The sequence below is a fragment of the Macaca thibetana genome, chromosome 7 (genome assembly GCF_024542745.1).
Source record: "Macaca thibetana thibetana isolate TM-01 chromosome 7, ASM2454274v1, whole genome shotgun sequence".
Lineage (NCBI taxonomy): Eukaryota > Metazoa > Chordata > Mammalia > Primates > Cercopithecidae > Macaca > Macaca thibetana.
The window spans coordinates 55,606,692-55,624,975 of NC_065584.1; the positions used below are offsets into that span (position 1 = coordinate 55,606,692).

Sequence of the window (18,284 nt, forward strand, 5' to 3'; positions counted from 1 at the left end):
TTGCGCTGAGCTCATCTCCTGCAACGCCGCTGCCCCAGACCTTGCGGGCCATTTGGTCCCGGGGATGGGGCTCGTCGGGGCCGCGGGGCAGCCCGGATGAGAGGATGACCCGGGAGCTCCCTAGGGGAGGAGTGGAAGGAGCAGCTCCGGGCAATCCTGGCCAGGAGCTTTTACCCCGCCAGCCGCGCTGCTGCGGCTGCCGCTGCCTTAGAAAACTTAACGAGAACCAGATGTGGTGGCCACTGCCGAACTTTCTCAGAGCCGGTGATTGGTCCCCAGCCGAGGGCCTCAGCCAATTAGCGTGCTGGGTGGGCCTGGAGTCCCGCCCCGCCCAGTCGCCCGCGTAGATCCAGGTTCGAGGCTGGCGCGGCGCGGAGAGTGGGCTGGAGGCCGGGGCGGGACGCGCTGTGTAGCGGGGAAGCGCACGGCCGAGCGAGCATGGAGGGAGACCGGGTGGCCGGGCGGCCGGTGCTGTCGCCGTTACCAGTGCTGCTGCTGCTGCCGTTGCTGCTGTCGCGGGCCGCGGCGCTGCACCCAGACGAGCTCTTCCCATACGGGGAGTCGTGGGGAGACCAGCTTCTGCAGGAAGGCGACGACGAAAGCTCAGCCGTGGTGAAGCTGGCGAACCCCCTGCACTTCTACGAAGCCCGATTCAGCAATCTCTACGTAAGTTCAGCCCCCTCCTGGCACTTTTCCCGCAGCTTCTTCCCAGGGGTCGCTCTCACGGAAACCCTGCCTCCAGAGGGGAGGAAACATCCCCCACGCCCGGAGCCCCCCAGCACCCTTGCGGTGGGACCCGGCCAGAGCGATGCCGCTGCCTGCCCCGCTGCTGAAGGGGAACAAGAATGACCTGCAGGGGAGAGCAAGAATTGTTCGCAGCCACGTACGCGCCCCAGGCAGAAAAGGTGGCGTTGCTAAGGGCGGCCAGCGGGCTTTGCAGTTAGGACCGCGAGAAGGCTGTGCCCGTCTGCGGAGCTGGGGTGTTCCCTCCTCAGACCTGGAGGCTTCCTCTCCGGGGACATGGGGCTCCGGGGTTTTGAGAGGAGTGAGCAGATAGGTAAACGAGTTGTAGGGCGCCTGGACCTACTGCACCGCGGTTGGGGTAAGGGGAGCTGGGACAGTTGCAAAAGTTGCGCTTGTTTCTCTGAATCCAGACTCCCCCCAGCCGGTGGGGAAGGGGAGGCTTTTTGCCTAAGTCAGTTCCCTTCCCTCCCTGCGCGACAGGGTAGCGTCCTTGGGCTTGAGCGACCGTCACCTTTTTGTCCCTGTCCTCTCCCAGGTGGGCACCAATGGCATCATCTCCACTCAGGACTTCCCCAGGGAAACGCAGTATGTGGACTATGATTTCCCCACCGACTTCCCGTCCATCGCCCCTTTCCTGGCCGACATCGACACGAGCCACGGCAGGGGCCGAGTCCTGTACCGAGAGGACACCTCCCCGGCAGTGCTGGGCCTGGCCGCCCGCTATGTGCGCGCTGGCTTCCCGCGCTCTGCGCACTTTACCCCCACCCACGCCTTCCTGGCCACCTGGGAGCAGGTGGGCGCTTACGAGGAGGTCAAGCGCGGAGCGTTGCCCTCGGGAGAGGTAAGTGACCAGGGATATTTGACTGCTGAGGAAATTGAAGGATGGGCTTGAATTCTGGGGCTGCAACCCAGGGACTGGCTCGGAGTTGTTTCTGAGCCTACTCTTGCACTGAACCTGACGTTGGAGGTAGCAGGGCTGGAGTGGCTTGGAAGTGAGGAAAGATGCTGTCTCTAAGCATCTTCTGAGACCCTGGCAGGTGGTCACTCCATTGCGAAAAAAATTGCTTAGCGGATGTGAGAGCGGGAGTGCAGATGTGGGAGCCCCTTTGAACATAAGGCAATTTACTGTTTGGTTGCTTATTTTTAGAACCATCTCTAAGTATACAACAAGTATGTCTAATTATATGTTCATTGAAGGGAAAAAAATCAGAAAATACAGAGAATTTTTAAAAAGAAAACAACCACTCATTTTCCTACCACTGACAAACATTTTTCTGTGTACATTTTCAGAGTTTTTTCTTCTGTATATCTTTATTGCTGTCCATTAACAATGATGAGTTTACACTACACGTATTGTTTTATAACTTGCTTTTTTCACAGAATAGTGTATTGTGAATATGTTTCAATGTCAATAAATGTATTTGTACAACATCATTTATGATGATGCATACTACTGTGTCCTGCTATTATCCTGTATAATACAGAAGATTTACCACAGTTTACTCAACCAGTGTTCCCAGGGGCCATTAAGGCTTTTTCTGATTTTTCATTGTTATAAATAATAGCATGAATTACTTTTTAAAAAGCTAAATCTTTGCACATGTTCTTAGTTGACATTCCAGGAAGTGCAATTGGTAAGTCAGAGAGGATGCACTTTTGGTAAAGTTCTTGATAACTTCTGCCTAATTGCCTTCCAGGTACCAGTTCACATGTTCCTTAGTTTATAGGAGTCTGCCCGCAATGTGCTTTACAGTCTCTAGCTGCGGAAAGTAAAAAATCCCAGGCTCCCGGTCTTTAGTCTTGTCATCAACGTTTGAAGTCCTCCAAATAGATATGAGTGGGGCCAGGGCGGCTTGGTAAATGGCGAACTGCCTCATTCCTGAAGAAAGTAAGGGCTTGCTTCTATGAAATTAGACCTGAATCTAAAATGCCATACTCCAAGGGCTGAAACCATATGATTCATCTCAATTTTAACTTACGGAAATGTTTCTTCACTACAGAAGGATGGTACATGCCCACTGTAAGAGGTGAGGTTACGTGCCCATGTCACTGATCTCTATCTTGTAAGGATGCTGTGATATATATCTTTTGTATGAGGACTCCTTTTTTTTTTTTAATTTTTGAGGGTACATAGTAGGTGTATATATTTATGGGGTACATGGAATGTTTTGGTACAGGCATGCAATATGTAATAATCACATTTTGGAGAATGGGGTATCCATCCCCCCAAACATTTATCCTTTGTATTACACACAATCTAATTACACTCTTAGTTATTTAAAAATGTACAATTAAGTTATTATTGACTATAATAACCTGTTATCACAGGTTATAGTCATCCTGTTGTGCTATCAAATGGTAGGTCTCATTCATTCTCTATTTTGTTTTTTTTTTTTTTTTTTGTGCCCGTTAACTGTCCCCACCTTCCGCTGACCCCTACTACCCTTCCCAGCCTCTGGTAACCATCTGCTTACTCTCTTTGTTGCATAAGGACTCTTTAAATGCAAGGTTTTTGGAATTAAAACTTTTGTCTGGTCCTTTTTTGGGGGTGGGGGAGGTTTAGGGTAGAAAAGATTTGTAAATTCCAACTCTCTTTTACTTTTCTAATTAAAATCCACTTGCAGACATTGCCATGTGCTAGTTGGCTTCAGAATGTTTCATGAAGAAAGGAGGATTCTGTTTGGATAGGGGATGTTCTTTCGGTTACGCGTGTTGAAGGTTTGTCTGGTATTTTAAAGAGCTCTGGAACTTGAGTTCTTGTTTTAATAGTTCTTTGGAGATAGATTTTGGCAAACAATGATGTAATTTGCTTGAAGGACTGAGTTCTACTTGGCCTTCTTAAATTTTGGCTTACTAACCTTATATTGCAAAGTTACTGGAAACTGGAAGATTCAAAGCAATGGCATCTTTGCCATTAAAAACAATCGCAGTTGGTGCCCGTTTTCTCCGTGGATATTCCTGTCAGGTGTGACCAGATGTTGCACCTGATATTGCAGGAATATCAAGGTGTAATTGTATCTGAAAAAAAATGTGAACAAATAGTGTTTGTCAACTCAGTAAATCTGAGATTTCTTAAACTGTCATAGGTAGTTCACAGAGCAAAAATGTTATGGTGTAGACCTTTGAAATACTTACCAATGGAAGACGTGGAGGACTAGTGTTTACTTTAGCTGTGCTTTTTTGGGGGAAAGAGGAGTGTTTTGTTTTTGTCATTTTAGGGATGGGTTTAGAGACAACTGAGTTGTATAGATCTCTGTGGTGTGGGGAATGTTTTGTTTATCTGGAATTTCAGTTGGGTTGAAAGGGATAAAAAGAATGGATATTGAGAATGAGGTAGCAAGAGAGATTGTTCTGAGCTAGAACATGACCTGGGAGAAGATTGAGAGAGCTGGGCCCAGAGAAGTGGATGAAGGAGTCACAGGCCATAACAGAAGACAGATGAGTGGAAGGTTGCCTGCTATGGTTGAATATCTGTCCCCTCTGATATTGTGTTGAAACTTAATCCTCAATGTGGCAGTATTGAGAGGTAGAGCCTTTGAAAGGTGACTGGGTCATAAGGGCTTTGCCCTCATGAATGGATTAATTTATTCATTCATGGATTACTGGATTATCATGGAGTGGGACTGGTTGCTTTATAAGAAGAGGAATTGAGACCTGAGCTAGCATATTAGCACACTCAGCTTTGTCGCCATGTGATGCCCTAAGTGCCTGGCACTCTGCAGTCACCACTGACCAGAAGGCCCTCACCAGATGTGACCTCTCAACTTTGGACTTCTCAGCCTCCATAACTGTAAGAAATAAATTCCTTTTCTTTGTAGATTACCCAATTTCAAATATTTTGTTGTAAGCAACAGAACACAAATTAAGACATTGCCCAATGGAGGCCTCCACGTGGTTGGGGACTGAGACATGTTGACTTGGTTCAAAGGTTGATAGTCATTGATGGAGGTTTTTGGATTTCACAGAGAAAATGAGAGGGAAAAGCAGGACTTTTTGTAGCTTTTTGACTTCCGGAGACAAGGTTTAGAAGAGGGGAGGTCTACAGCCTATGCAAGAGAGTTCAGCCTGAGTCTGAGATATCACTGTGAAGATGAAGAGAATAGAGACATATATGGAAATTGGTTAATGCTGAACCATATATGGAAATTAGAAATGCTGACATTTTGCTGAAGAGTATCAGGAAGGAAATAGTATTAGGGATGTGATAGTACTCAGCATTTGTCTTTGAATTTTTGGCAGGATCTATAGGATTTAGTGCAGTAAAATAAATGAGAGACAGTCCTGCATGTGACAGTGTCCTACAGGCGGTGGGAGATGAAGAACTATGCTAAGGAATGGAGGTTAGTGTTCACAGCAAACACTGGAGGCCAGACCCAATGATCCTACAGCTCTAGAGGACATGTGTTCCTGAGGAAGATGACAAAGAGAACTTTGTGACCCCTATAATAGTCACTCTAATGCTTCATTTTCATTTTCATTTTGATAAGCCTATAGGCAAGCCCCTTGAAGAAAAGGATGTCACTATTCTGATTTTTGGCCAGATAGCCGCAGTTAATTAAATGAATTGCAAAATTTAGAAATTCTTAGAGGGGTGCGTGTTGTATGGATCAGCCTGACTCTGATGAGTGTCACTTCAACATTGATTGGGATGTCCTGTACCTGGGAGGAAGAGTCAGGCTCTGGTTTCTGCAGAGGGCTCTGGCTTTTCTCTCTTTCTGATAACAGGGCCTGCAGCCACTCACCCTGATCCTCTCTGTGCTGCTCCTCTCCCCATGGAGGCCCCTCTCTCCTCTCTGGGATCCTGGGGGAGCTGGGAACCAGTGACTCGTATGTGGGGTTTGGCAGCCCATCTGAGGGCTTCTCTTTGCAGACAGAGCCTGTGCGGCTCTTGCAGAGGCTTGTATCTAGGAATGCGAGGACCTTTCCTGTTTGGAAGCCAGTCAAGGAGTTTTTTGAGAGGGGGAGCCCTTCAAGACTTCATGAAGTGGGCTCTTTAGCAATTAGATGTAGAATTTTGTAGAACCAACTGAGAACTTTACAAGTGATCATTTAGTGTGTGGGTGGCTTTTAAACAGCCAAACTCCTTTGGCATGTACTTTGGGATCATAAATTCTACTTAAAAGAAAGTTACTTCCTTCCTCTGATATTTGCCTATTTTGGTGGAGACAAAGCAATTAAATACTTGCCACCCATAATGAGTGCTCATCTCAAGGATAGTATATAGAAGATGTTGAGTAAATTTTAATTGAAATGAATTTGTTGGCTGGTTGGCTGAATGAATGAATAAAATAAAGTGCTAAATGCCCACAGTGCACAGCAAAAAGCCAGACCCTCCTCTTCACAGCTCTGTTTACTTCTCTCGTCCCCCCTTCCCCATCCCCTTCAATTCTTCACAGTCTCTACAACCTCCTTATCTTACAGAATTTCTCTAAATTTAGAACAGGATTCTCTCCTGTTTCACATTTATTATGGGAGATCGGTGCCAGGAGCTTTGAAAACTTAGCTTTTTACAATGGGTTTTTTTTTTCTCCTTTTTCGAGTACTTTTCTTTCCCTAGTAGATTTTTCTTTATTCTGACTAATGTACAACTCTGAAGTTATTGAGTCCACATTAGTTGATGATGTAGACTATCTTACGGATAGACATGAGGCAGAACAGCCTTTGTTTATATTTGGCAGTAGTTGTGGCTTCCTAGCACTGAGAAGCTCTAAAAACATTTCTTGCTTTTTGTTTCTGGAAAAGTCAAGCTTTGCTGATGAACAATGAACAACTGGAACAATAACAAATATACTAGGCACCCTGTTACTTTGTGAATTGAATGAATGAGAGAAGCAAAGCAAGATGTTGTTTTTTCTGGGTTAGAGAACTAAAAGAATGGCTGATTGTATTTTATTTGCTCTTGAAGAGTGTGTTACATCTATGTTTCTTTGTCCTATTAGCAAAACCTCAAAACCCTACCTTGAAATTAAACATTGAAAGGAAAAATTAACATTAGAAAAGAGCTAGCACAACTGTGGGAGTAGGCTTAGAACAAAGGGAAGAGCCCATTCCTTCCTTGCTGTTTCCTTCAGTGAAATGTGATGTTCTTCTCTGTGCCCGAGTTTGTCTGTCTAGCAGAATGGTGAGGTAATGATACTTACCAGTAAATAATATTTCCAAGAGTCACATTATTTATGAAGTAAGTTGTGTTTTAAAAATACCTTTCCAGTTCCTTACTAAATTGTAAAAGTAGTGTGATTTAGTGAGAGAGAGAGTTTCAGAGGCCTAAACATAACACCTTTTTAGAGAATCAAGCACTGTTAACAGATCTTTAGGAGGAGTGGTCGCTGAATGAAGGTAAAGGCAAAAATCTCATCTTGTTGAAAACATGAGGGTAGACGGAATGTTAAGGAGTGATCCTATAAGGACCTGGGTGTTGAATTGGCAGTGGATTCAGGCTCCTGGTCTCTCTCTGGTCTGTGTTGGCTCCTGCAGTGTTTATAACATTCACCGGCTGCCTCTGTGACACCTCCCAACCCCCATCCTGAGGTCCTGGACACACACACCCCCTTCTGTGGCCTCTACCACCTTCTCCAGTGACTCTCCTACAATTTCAACCATGACTGTTTCCCTGTCCTACACCATGAGACTCTCCTGGGCAAAGTCTGTCCTTTGCTCCTTCGCATCCTCAGCATCAGCATAATGTCTGGTGCTTAAGTAAACTTGGCTGTTTGAATTAGTGTACAAATGAATAAATTAATAGTGTTTACAAACATATAAACAACTAACCAAGCATAATGAGGTGAATGCTCACTGGAGATGCTCATAAAGGCGTTACAGAGGTTCAGAGAACAGAAATTATTCTATAATCACAAACACCTCCGAGTGGCAGCATTTGAAGATTAGGAGGGTTTCTAGGCACAGGGAACCATGAGCAAAGTGTAGAAGCATCCAAGGACATGGTGCAAATGGGGACTATTAAATAGTCTGACAAAGATGCAGTGGAACTGAGCCTGGGAGGGACGTATGCAGCCAGGTTACAACTCACCTTGAATGACACGTTGAGGAGGTGTTAGGGTGTCCTAGGGTGCGGGCTGTAGAGCTGGCTGGCCCACCACCACATACTTGCCACCTGACCTGAGGAAGACCTGTTAGCCCCTGTGTCTTTTTCTCATCTGTGAAATGAGGATAACCCTGATGCTCGTATGAAAGTGTAGATGGAACAGGAGAGAAAGTGAGGCTGTGAGACAGTAAGGAGGCTTTTTGACCAACTAGGCCTAACACAGTGCCTGCCCATAGTGGGCATAAATGGATGAATGGATAAATGAATGAATGAATGAATGAATGAATGAATGACACCAATGAGAGATGCCGAGCGCCTAGGGTTATAAACTAGGGCAGTGACTGCAGGATGGACAAGTTAATTTTGCTGATTGCTTTTAGCGCTGAAAGAGGTTTGGGTGAGAGAAGTTTGAAAACTTAAAAGTGTATATATTTTTAACCTACGTTTTACCTATGCATATTTCAAGTATTAATCTAAATTGACAAATGGTATTTGCAATAATAAATAATATCACTTATGAAATTATATTAGTAACTTGAGGAAATTTTAAAGAAGATGACATTTAAAAACAGTTTGGAGGAATCCTGAGAAAGGGGAAAATTCTTTGCACTTTATGGTGCTTTGCTTGCATTCTGTTTCTTTCTTCGTTTATTTGTTTTTTTACAGGACGTTTCTCTCTCTCTCTTTTTTTTTCTTACAGCTGAACACTTTCCAGGCAGTGTTGGCATCTGATGGGTCTGATAGCTACGCCCTCTTTCTTTATCCTGCCAACGGCCTGCAGTTCCTTGGAACCCGCCCCAAAGAGTCTTACAATGTCCAGCTTCAGCTTCCAGCTCGGGTGGGCTTCTGCCGAGGGGAGGCTGATGATCTGAAGTCAGAAGGACCGTATTTCAGCTTGACTAGCACTGAACAGTCTGTGAAAAATCTCTATCAGTAAGTAACATTGAGCTGAAGCCCTTTCCTATTTGAATAGAAGGACTTTTAGGAGGTACCTGAACACAAGTGACCATAAGACCATTAAATAATATCTTGGTGGCTTCTAAGCAAGGCATCAAGTCAAAACCGAGAAACTAGATTAAACCCTGGAAGGATCAAGTTCACCAAAACATAAAAGGTCCTTTATTTTTCCTGCTCTATTGGGTATAGATACTGGAAACAGAACAGTATGTGTGTATATTTGTAGAGCCACTGAGGCTTGATATGAAAAACATTGCTCTTGGAACCACATAAAAATACCCAGTCATAAACCGCCCTGTTTGAGGTTTTCCAGATTAATCATTTCACAGGAGGAAACACTGTGATTTAGTCTTTTGGACAGATACTGTTAAACATTAAATTGAGTAATGTAATTTGCAAAAGAAATAACTAAGATTTATAGGTTTCCGGAAGTCTGAGGATGTCTCTCTGGCTTCATTACCTAAAGTGAATTGAACCCATTCCTTAGATTCATCAGTGTCTGCCCATAATGGGCATTTAACAAATAGATGGATGAATGAATGAATGATCCAGAGGGCTTACTTAGCTAGTGTCATAATAAGCTCTTCTGCATTTTGCCAGTACAGATAGTGCCAGTAGGATATTTATTGACTTCAGGTTTTTTTGGGGGGGCGTATGAGGGGGATAGGGGTGCCCTTGCTTTTATTCATTTCTTGAATACAGAAGCCAGACAGAATACATTGGTTACTTCCTGGCCTCCATTAACTGCTTCTTGGCTTCATTTAATCAGTTCTGGGTAGGTATAGAAACACCTTATACTTTTGCATGCCATCTGCTCTGCTCGGCTACCAGAAAGAGACCACTATAGCCAGATTTAGTTACTCAGAGCTGACATTTATTGAAAACTTACTATTTGCCAAGCATTGTGCTAAATACTTTCCAGATGTTATCTTAATTAAAACTCACAAGAATTGTAGGTTAGTACTACTATTTTCCCAATTTTACAGAGGAACTTAGGGAAGTTAAGTAAATTGCCTATGATCTCAAGGTTAAGTGATGAAGCCAAAATCCAAGCTCAAGTCTGGAATGCTGAACTACTTATTTTCTCTTATGCTGAGTCCTTGTTTCCTTTCCCATCCTTATGACCCACATTGGGCATCTTTAGGGCTCCATCTAGGCTGCCACTTAGTCTGGATTCTGGAGCAAATTCAGTTCCTTACTTTTCCTCCTCTGGTTCCACCCTCCTCTTCTACTTGGGAGCTCATAGATTTATTATTCCTCAGGCATTATAGAGAGGTGACAATGGCCAAGCACATGGAATACAAAGATTTCTAAAACATTGGTCCTGCACACCAGCAGCTTGTACCCTATTAGGGTTGATAGACAAATAGATCAACAATTACAGAGCCCTGGGTAAGTGCTGGCATCTACACAGGAGACAGGAGACAGTGGGGCCAAAAGACTTGTGGGAAAAAGCAGTTGTGTTCCCTGAGCAGAGCCGTAAAGGTCTCTTGGAACTAACACTCACAATCATGTGTGACACACAAACACACAGACAGCATTTCCATCTAACCCCTTTCATGCCTTCCTTCATTTTTATCTTTGATACTTCCCAGAAATCTCTGAATTGCTTGGCGAAAGCAGAGTAAGATATGGGGCCAAATGACTCATATATTTTTCTTTAGTGTAATCCATGCTTAATACAAACAGTAAAGCACAAGCAATGCAGAATAATGTGAAATAAAAGAAAAAGTTACCCATAATCACTGCTTCAAGTGATAACGAGTATTAACGGTCCTTCTATAGCATTCAGGTATATACAAAACTTTTAAAACCAAAATGATTCTTTTGCTATGTAAGTGGTGTTCTCACATGAATATCTTCTCGTAGGGGTCTTTCAGTCAGATGTCTGTCTGTATTACCATTTTAAGGTTATAAAACATTGTGTCATATATGTATAAAGACAGCTTATTAATGAACATTTCACATATTTCTGATTTTTCTTGTTATAAATATCATTGCAGTAAACAGCATAGTAAACATTGCTCACATTCTCATTTCTCCCTAAAATAAATTCTTAAAAGTGGAATTGCTGAGAAAGGGTATATGATTTAGAAGTCGTACATTTCAGATTGTCAAAGTTACCGGTCTCTTTTCCTTTCTGATTTGGATCTTGGAGTTATTCTTAGGAGGAACTTCTGTACATCAAAATTTTAGAAATGTCCTTCAATATAATCTTCTATTCTACTTTTCATTATTTAAATTTTCAAAAATATACAGAAAAGTGGAGAGAATAACTAAATGAACACCCAAATGCCCATCACCTAGATTTACACATTGTAAACATTTTGCCATATTCATTTCTTTGTTTGTTTAATTTTTTTTTCTTTTCTTTTCTTTTTTTTTTTTTTTGAGAAGAGTTTCACTCTTGTTACCCAGGCTGGAGTGCAGTGGCGTGATCTTGTGCTCACTGCAACCTCCGCCTCCTGGGTTCAAGCGATTCTTCTGACTCAGCCTCCCAGTAGCTGGGATTACAGGTGCCCACCACCACACCCGGTTAATTTTTGTATTTTTAGTAGAGACAGTATTTCATCATGTTGGCCAGGCTGGTCTCAAACTCCTGACCTCAGGTGATCCACCTGCCTCAGCCTCCCAAAGTGCAGGATTACAGGTGTGAGCCACCGCACCCGGCTTGTTTAAGTGTTTTAAAGTAAGTCACAAACATCATGCCAGTTCATTGCTACATGCCTTAGTATGCATCTCTCAAGAGTAAAGTTAGGCTGGGCAAGGTGGTTTTAATCCCAGCGCTTTGGGAGGCCAAGGTGGGAGGATTGCTTGAGCTCAGGCATTTAAGGCCAGCCTGGGCGGCATAGCGAGACCTAATCTCTACTAAAAATTAACAAAATTAGCTGGGTGTGGTTGTGTCCACCTGTAGACCCAGCTACTTGGGAGGCTGAAGTGGGAGGACCACTTGAGCCCAGGCGGTTGAGGCTACAGTGAGCCATGATCATACCACTATGCTCCAGCCTGGGTGACAGAGTGAGACCCTACCTCTAAATAAACAAGTAATTAAGAGTAAAGTTATTTTCCTAGTCAATTATTTTCTTCCTCGAATTTGTCTCACAACTGTGAGCTCAAAGGTCATAAATTATATAGTTCATAATATTTGTCATACTCTTCCTCTGCAAATTTAAATATGAATTCACACGTGTATATTTTGAAATCATACTTTTCTATATTCTGGAAGACAAGACAGTCGTTAATAAGTATTTATGATGTGTAGGGCCAGTGATAGGCATTTTATTTATTTACTTTTTTGAGATGGAGTCTTGTTCTGTCATCTAGGCTGGAGTGCAGTGGCATGACCTTGGCTCACTGCAACCTCTGCCTCCTGGGTTCAAGCTTTTCTGCAGCCTTAGCCTCCCAAGTAGCTGTGATTACAGGCGCACAACATCACACATGGCTAATTTTTTTGTATTTCTAGTAGAGATGGGGTTTCACCATGTTGGCCAGGCTGGTCTTGAACTCCTAACCTCAGGTGATCCACCCACTTTGACTTCCCAAAGTGCTAGGATTACAGGCGTGAACCACCACGCCTGGTCAGTGCTAGGCATTTTAATGTGGTTTTCTCACTTACTTCTCCTAACAACCCAGGAAGGAAGGCATTGTCATCCCATTTTGTAACCCAATTTTCCTTTCTAGAAATAAATTAAGAAATCTAGAAATAAATTAATAAATAAAACTCTTCCTATTACTAAGTTTCCAGATGACCTTGGGTTTTTAAAAGAAACTCAAATTGGTTACTTTTCCATTATGCATAGTGACAAAACCCAGGATAGTGATTTATATATAATTAGAAGGTTTTTTTTAATTTAGCTTTTATTGGCCATAATCTGTATTTTTCCACTTATTGAAGATTTTATAGTTTGTTTCTAACTTCAAGAGGAAATTTCATAGTTGCAACACCTCTAATGTGATAATAAACTCAATATCCTCAGCACTTCAGAATTTTCTCTTACTGTCTTTAGTTTTCCTTATTTGCTTACCAATAAACACCAACATTAATTCTTATGAACTTAACAAATATGTATAGCATATTGCACACAAAATCAGTTTTTCTTTCTATGCTTCTCTTTCCCTAAATTTATCACAACAGTGACCACAACATATACGTATACATACACACGTACACACACACATACACACAAGAGAAAGACATTTTCAAATTATACTGAAAAATATTGTTACTATAGAAATCCACATGAACATGATGAATACCCACCCAAATGAAGAAAGATATTTTGTTCTAATACAATTCAGTGAATTTTTTATTATCTTATTAGCCGTTGACTCTCATTCCTCATTGACTGACTTTTGAGGTAATTCCATTGCTTGGGAGAATTTGAGCCTAGTGTTTTGTATAAATATCAGAGGAGTATACAAACTGGCATTTTCAACATAGCCAGACCCTTGTTCACTCAAGTTTTCCCATATTTTCAGAACTCCTATGTAGTTGTTCTCTTTAGGGTATATCATTGACTAAAATAACTAAATATTGGGATATTTGGAAACTGAATGGAGTCCATGTTCTTTTCTCATGGAGGAAATGAGAGAGCTGTTTCCAGAAGCTTTAAAAGACCTCTAAGCTACTTTCTTATTTGCTCCTTAACTTTTTCCGTGCAAAAAATTTTTTTTTAGGTTTTGGCATTTGTATTTCTTTGAATTTTTTTACGTTGACTCACCGTTCTTTGTGGATTAGCGAATTGGTTAGTTCAAGTGAATAAACAATGAAATGTCTTTAATATTCTGTAGAGTAATGATAATTCAGATGCTTATTGACTGCAGTGTGTGGTATGGTTTTCTGTCATAATATAACGTAGATGTGTAGAGCGTGGGCTTTGGTGTTAACTGAATTCGGAGCCAGTTGTTTGTTACGTGACTTTCAGAAGATCAGTTAGCCTTTTAAAACCTATTTTCTCCTCTATAAAGTTGAACATGATCACCTGTAACTTGCAGACTGTATTGAAGAATGTGAAACACTTGGCACAGGGAAGGGGTATCACCAACTCTTGAAAGTATGTAGTAGTCATTCGAGTGTCAGTATTTGGTAGAGTTTTAAGCATACATTTTAAAAATGTGTTATAAGTTTCCAGACAAGTGGAGGAAGGATGAAACATTCCTACATTCCTTGTTTATTTTCAGATAGCCAGATTTTAGATAAACCATTTGGATTGTAGAGCAGATTGCTAATTTGATGGTCTGGCATTCTGTGGCGTACAGCTTTGAAACATAATGTTAAATAAAAGGTAGTTCACATCAAAAGTCCAGTATGATCCTTTTAGTTACCATATAAGTCTGCTTTTATTTGGTTTTATATACCAGTGAAAACTGAACCTGATCTTAATAGCCTTTCAGGTTGTTTGGTTTTTGTTTTTTTGAGACAGGGTCTCACTCTGCCACACAGGCTGGGGTGCGGTGGTTGCAGCCAAAGCCCACTGTAACCTGCAACTGCTGGGCTCAAGTGCCCCTCCCACCTCAGCCTCCTGAGTAGCTGGAAGCACAGGCGTGTGGCACATACCTGGCTAATTTTTTTTAGAGAAGTGTTTTGTAGAGGCAGGGTCTCACTCTGTTGCCTAGACTGGTCTCAAACGCCTGGGCTTAAGTCATCCTCCTACTTTGGCCTTGCAAAGTGCTGGGATTATAAGTGTGAGCCACCATGCCCAGCTGTCTTTCAGTTGGTTGTTCACCTTCTAGGAAGGTGGGTGAATGGACACTTTTGTTACATTTGTTACAACGACTGTTTCCTTTTTATTTAGACTAAGCAACCTGGGGATCCCTGGAGTGTGGGCTTTCCATATCGGCAGCACTTCCCTGTTGGACAACGTCAGGCCAGCCGCAGTTGGAAGAGACCTTTCCACTGCCCGCTCTTCTGTTCCCCTGGGACGTTCCTTCAGCCATGCTACAGCCCTGGAAAGTGACTATAATGAGGACAATTTGGATTACTATGATGTGAATGAGGAGGAAGCTGAATACCTTCCGGGTGAACCAGAGGAGGCATTGAATGGCCACAGCAGCATTGATGTTTCCTTCCAGTCCAAAGTAGATACAAAGCCTTTAGAGGGTAGGATCTCCCCTCCAGATTCTGATCTGTCCTCCCCCTTGCATCCAACACCTACTTATTGGCCATTCTATCCTGAAACAGAATCTGCTACCTTGGACCCTCACACCAAAGAAGGAACATCTCTGGGAGAGGTAGAGGGCCCAGATTTAAAAGGCCAAGTTGAGTCCTGGGACGAGAGAGGCACCAGAAGCCCAGCTCCACCCGAGGTAGACAGAGATTCACTGGCTCCTTCCTGGGAAACTCCACCACCGTACCCTGAAAACAGAAGCATCCAGCCCTACCCAGATGGAGGGCCAGTGCCTTCAGAAATGGATGTTCCCCCAGCTCATCCCGAAGAAGAAATTGTTCTTCGAAATTACCCCGCTTCAGGTCACACTACACCCCTAAGTCGAGGGACGTATGAGGTGGGACTGGAAGACAACATAGGTTCCAACACTGAGGGTGAGTGCATTAGAAAACTGGGTGCTGAGGTTTCATCTTAACCTTGCTGGTTTTGCATAGAGTTGTGATTTTTCTCTTAAGTGGGTAGGTGAAAAGTTTAGCAAAAAGAAGATTGGATCTAATTTTTAATCCCTGTGTTTCAAGAGATAGAGTAAATTTCCTTTGCCAAATAAATCTTGGCAGGCAGATTCTGTTTGGAATCTCTTGATCATTAATAATGTTTTTTTAAAAATATGGGCCTCATGAAGTGAGTGGGGGAAAACTGGGTTTGTTATGCCAGCTACGCTCTCAAGTGTAAAGAACTATTTCAGTTTGAAAGTTCAGCAAAGGTAAAACATTTTGCGGCTTCATACACATTCCGGTGAGGGATGGGTTTGTGCTTTTTAAAGTGGTGAGTTGTGCTGGCTCAGATGAACAAGCCAGATTCATACTCTGTTGTGGGACAAGCCTAGCACTTCCCTTGGTTGGGGAGATATGCTTGTGATGTGTGGGAGAGGAGAGCCCGCAGGGAAAGAAAATGACTAAACACCTGTGTCTGTTGTCATTTCTGGTTCATGGCTGTGCAGCTGTGGCATGCACCTCCCTGGAGCCCTGTCCTCATTTCATGACTCACTGATCGGACTGAGAGGCGAGGAGGGAGATGCCGAGAGCAGGCGGTGGTTAATTATCATGGACACGGGGCCTATGTCAGTCTTCTAGTCCTCGTCGAGACTTGTCATGCCGGCTGTTTCTTCCCCATCAGGCATGGAAAGATGTGAATGGGAAACTGACCCAGATTCACTCCCATTTGTTCCAGGGACTGCTCATCTGACCTCCTGATAGGAAGAAAGAGGTCAGAGGTGACTGCTTTGTTCTGAATCTCCATGTTTTTCCACCTTTTCTGTTTCCTGTCACTGTTGTGGCTAAAACATGGCTGACCTAGCAGAGAGCGCCTTTTGGGTTCTGCTCTGGTATTATCTGCAGGATATTGCATGGAGAAGTACTAACTTCAGGAGGGAAGAAAATAGTTTCTGACTAATGTGGCGTTGTATAAGGATTCGAGGGAGTACATTGGTGTCAGCCTCGGGTTTGAATCCGGGCTACCAAGCTGGCTGGGTGATGAAGTAACTTATGTAACCCATAAGCCTCTGATTTCTCATGACTTTCTTGGGAGGATTCAGTGAGACAGGGTATGTGAAGTTCTTGGCTTCATGTCTGCACTCACTGGTTCTTAATAAATAGTGGCTGCTGTTACTAATTTTAGAAGATTTAAAACAGTGGGAATGGGGTGGAGGATGGGTAGAGAATGAAGAATGTGCGTATTAAAGAGTTTCGCGTTAATTTGTGCCTAAGGGGCCACATTTCCATGAAGTTGAAGATGTAAATTTTATTGGAAGTCTTTAGAACCTTCAGATCCTTCTGAGAATCTCCAGAATTTAAAGTATGAGTTTCCTGTAAGTACATTTTAAAGCCAAGTATCCAAGATTTTCACAAAGGGATTTGAGGTAAAGATGCATTCCTGAATGGCCTTCTCATTTGTGGGTTGTGATTTCCTTCCCCGGGAAGAGCGTGGGAATATTAAAAAGCAGATCTATGGAGTCATGTATTAAAGGGTTAAGAAGGGACTGCACACCCTGGTTCGGGCTCTGAGAGCTCGAGATCACTGGAGTAAAGGGCAGGAGGCTTCAGGAACCAGCCATAGAGTAGAAGAGAGGCACAGCTATAACCGCTGTGGGGCATGAACTATGATATTTTATCACCTGCTGGATGCAGTCCACTATAGACATCTTGGTAATGGCAAAAAATGCCTGTGAAAAAGCCGGTTAATACACATTTGGGGGGAAGAAATCTAACTAGAAGTTGAAACTTAGACAAAAAAATCCAGTTTTTTTTTTTTTAAAGGAATTTAGGGGGATGTGTGAAGTATAGAAGCATGCAATTGTTAAATACTTTTGAGGGGATGCAGTGACCATTTTTTTCACATAAAACATTGGAGGCTCAGAGGTCTATCTGGTAAGTGTGGACTTCCTCTGGGAAGCTGTGGGGTGGCAGTGGCAGGGACATAGAACATTGCACGGTAGTAAGGACCCAGCCATGTGGTGTACATCTGGCTTTTTCTACTGATGGAATAGAAAGCACATCGTTTTGGTGCTGGGTGGACTTGACCTTGACTCCCAGCTCTGCTATGCGGTTTGGGGCAAGACATAGAGTCTGTTGGACTCTTGGCTCTCCTCAGCCCTAAAACAGAGTTAATGAAGACCTCGTCATGTACTTGCGAGAATTGAAACTGAGCCTGGGAAGCACCTGCCCAATACATTTTAGTTTCCCCTTGAAGCTTCAGGGTAGTCATCTTGCTAAACCAAGAAATCAAGATTTAGTTAAAGGCCCAGAGAATATCACTCCTTTGTACATTTTTTTTTTCCCTTAGGGACTCATTTTACAGACCTTTCTTTTTGTTCAGAAATTTAGATTTTTAGATCATGTCTACACCAGGCAGGAATGTCCCGGCCACACTCGAGCTCTGTCTTCCTAGGCCACAGAACAGCAGTAGGTGGATGCGCAAGCATGCTTTGTCTGAGGAGTCTTGTTTCCAGGGAGCTCTGGTAGTTTTGTTGTGAAGTCAAAAAGTTACCCAAGCACCTGCCATGTACCTGTCTCTGACTCGGTGCTAGTGGAAGTTTTGGCTGGCATTTGCTGAGTGCAGCCTGCTGCTCTAAAGTGGGAACTTGGCATTAGATTGCATTATTACGGTTAGTCCTCAGAATTGTCCTGTGGGGAGTTTGAGACCAGCCTGGACAACATAGGGAGATCTCGTCTCTATAAAAAATTTAAAAAATTAGCCAGGTGTGGTGGTGCTCACCTGTGGTCCTAGCTACTCAGGAGGCTGAAGTGGGAGGATCACTTGAGCCCAAGGGTTCCAGGCTACAGTGAGCCATGATTGTGCCACTGCATAGCCTGGGCAACAGAGAGAGATACTGTCTGAAAAAAAAAATTGTCCTGTAAGATAGGCACTATCATCCT

The 18,284-nt window shown here is 43.1% G+C and overlaps 1 protein-coding gene across 3 annotated transcripts in view; it reads left to right on the plus strand.

Annotated features, from left to right (window-relative positions):
* Positions 1 to 368: 368 nt before the first annotated feature.
* Positions 369 to 18,284, plus strand: part of NID2 (nidogen 2) — a 63,105-nt gene continuing 45,189 nt past the window's right edge. Inside the window, exons 1-5 of one of the 3 annotated variants that reach the window (XM_050796867.1) lie at positions 369 to 666; positions 1,280 to 1,585; positions 8,487 to 8,719; positions 14,539 to 14,843; positions 14,925 to 15,284. In XM_050796867.1, the coding sequence (XP_050652824.1) occupies positions 439 to 666; positions 1,280 to 1,585; positions 8,487 to 8,719; positions 14,539 to 14,843; positions 14,925 to 15,284 (1,432 nt within the window). In that variant the 5' untranslated portion in view covers positions 369 to 438. Of the gene's footprint in view, positions 667 to 1,279; positions 1,586 to 8,486; positions 8,720 to 14,538; positions 15,285 to 18,284 lie in introns of all 3 variants that reach the window. The other 2 variants (XM_050796865.1, XM_050796866.1) reach the window with 2 other exon arrangements.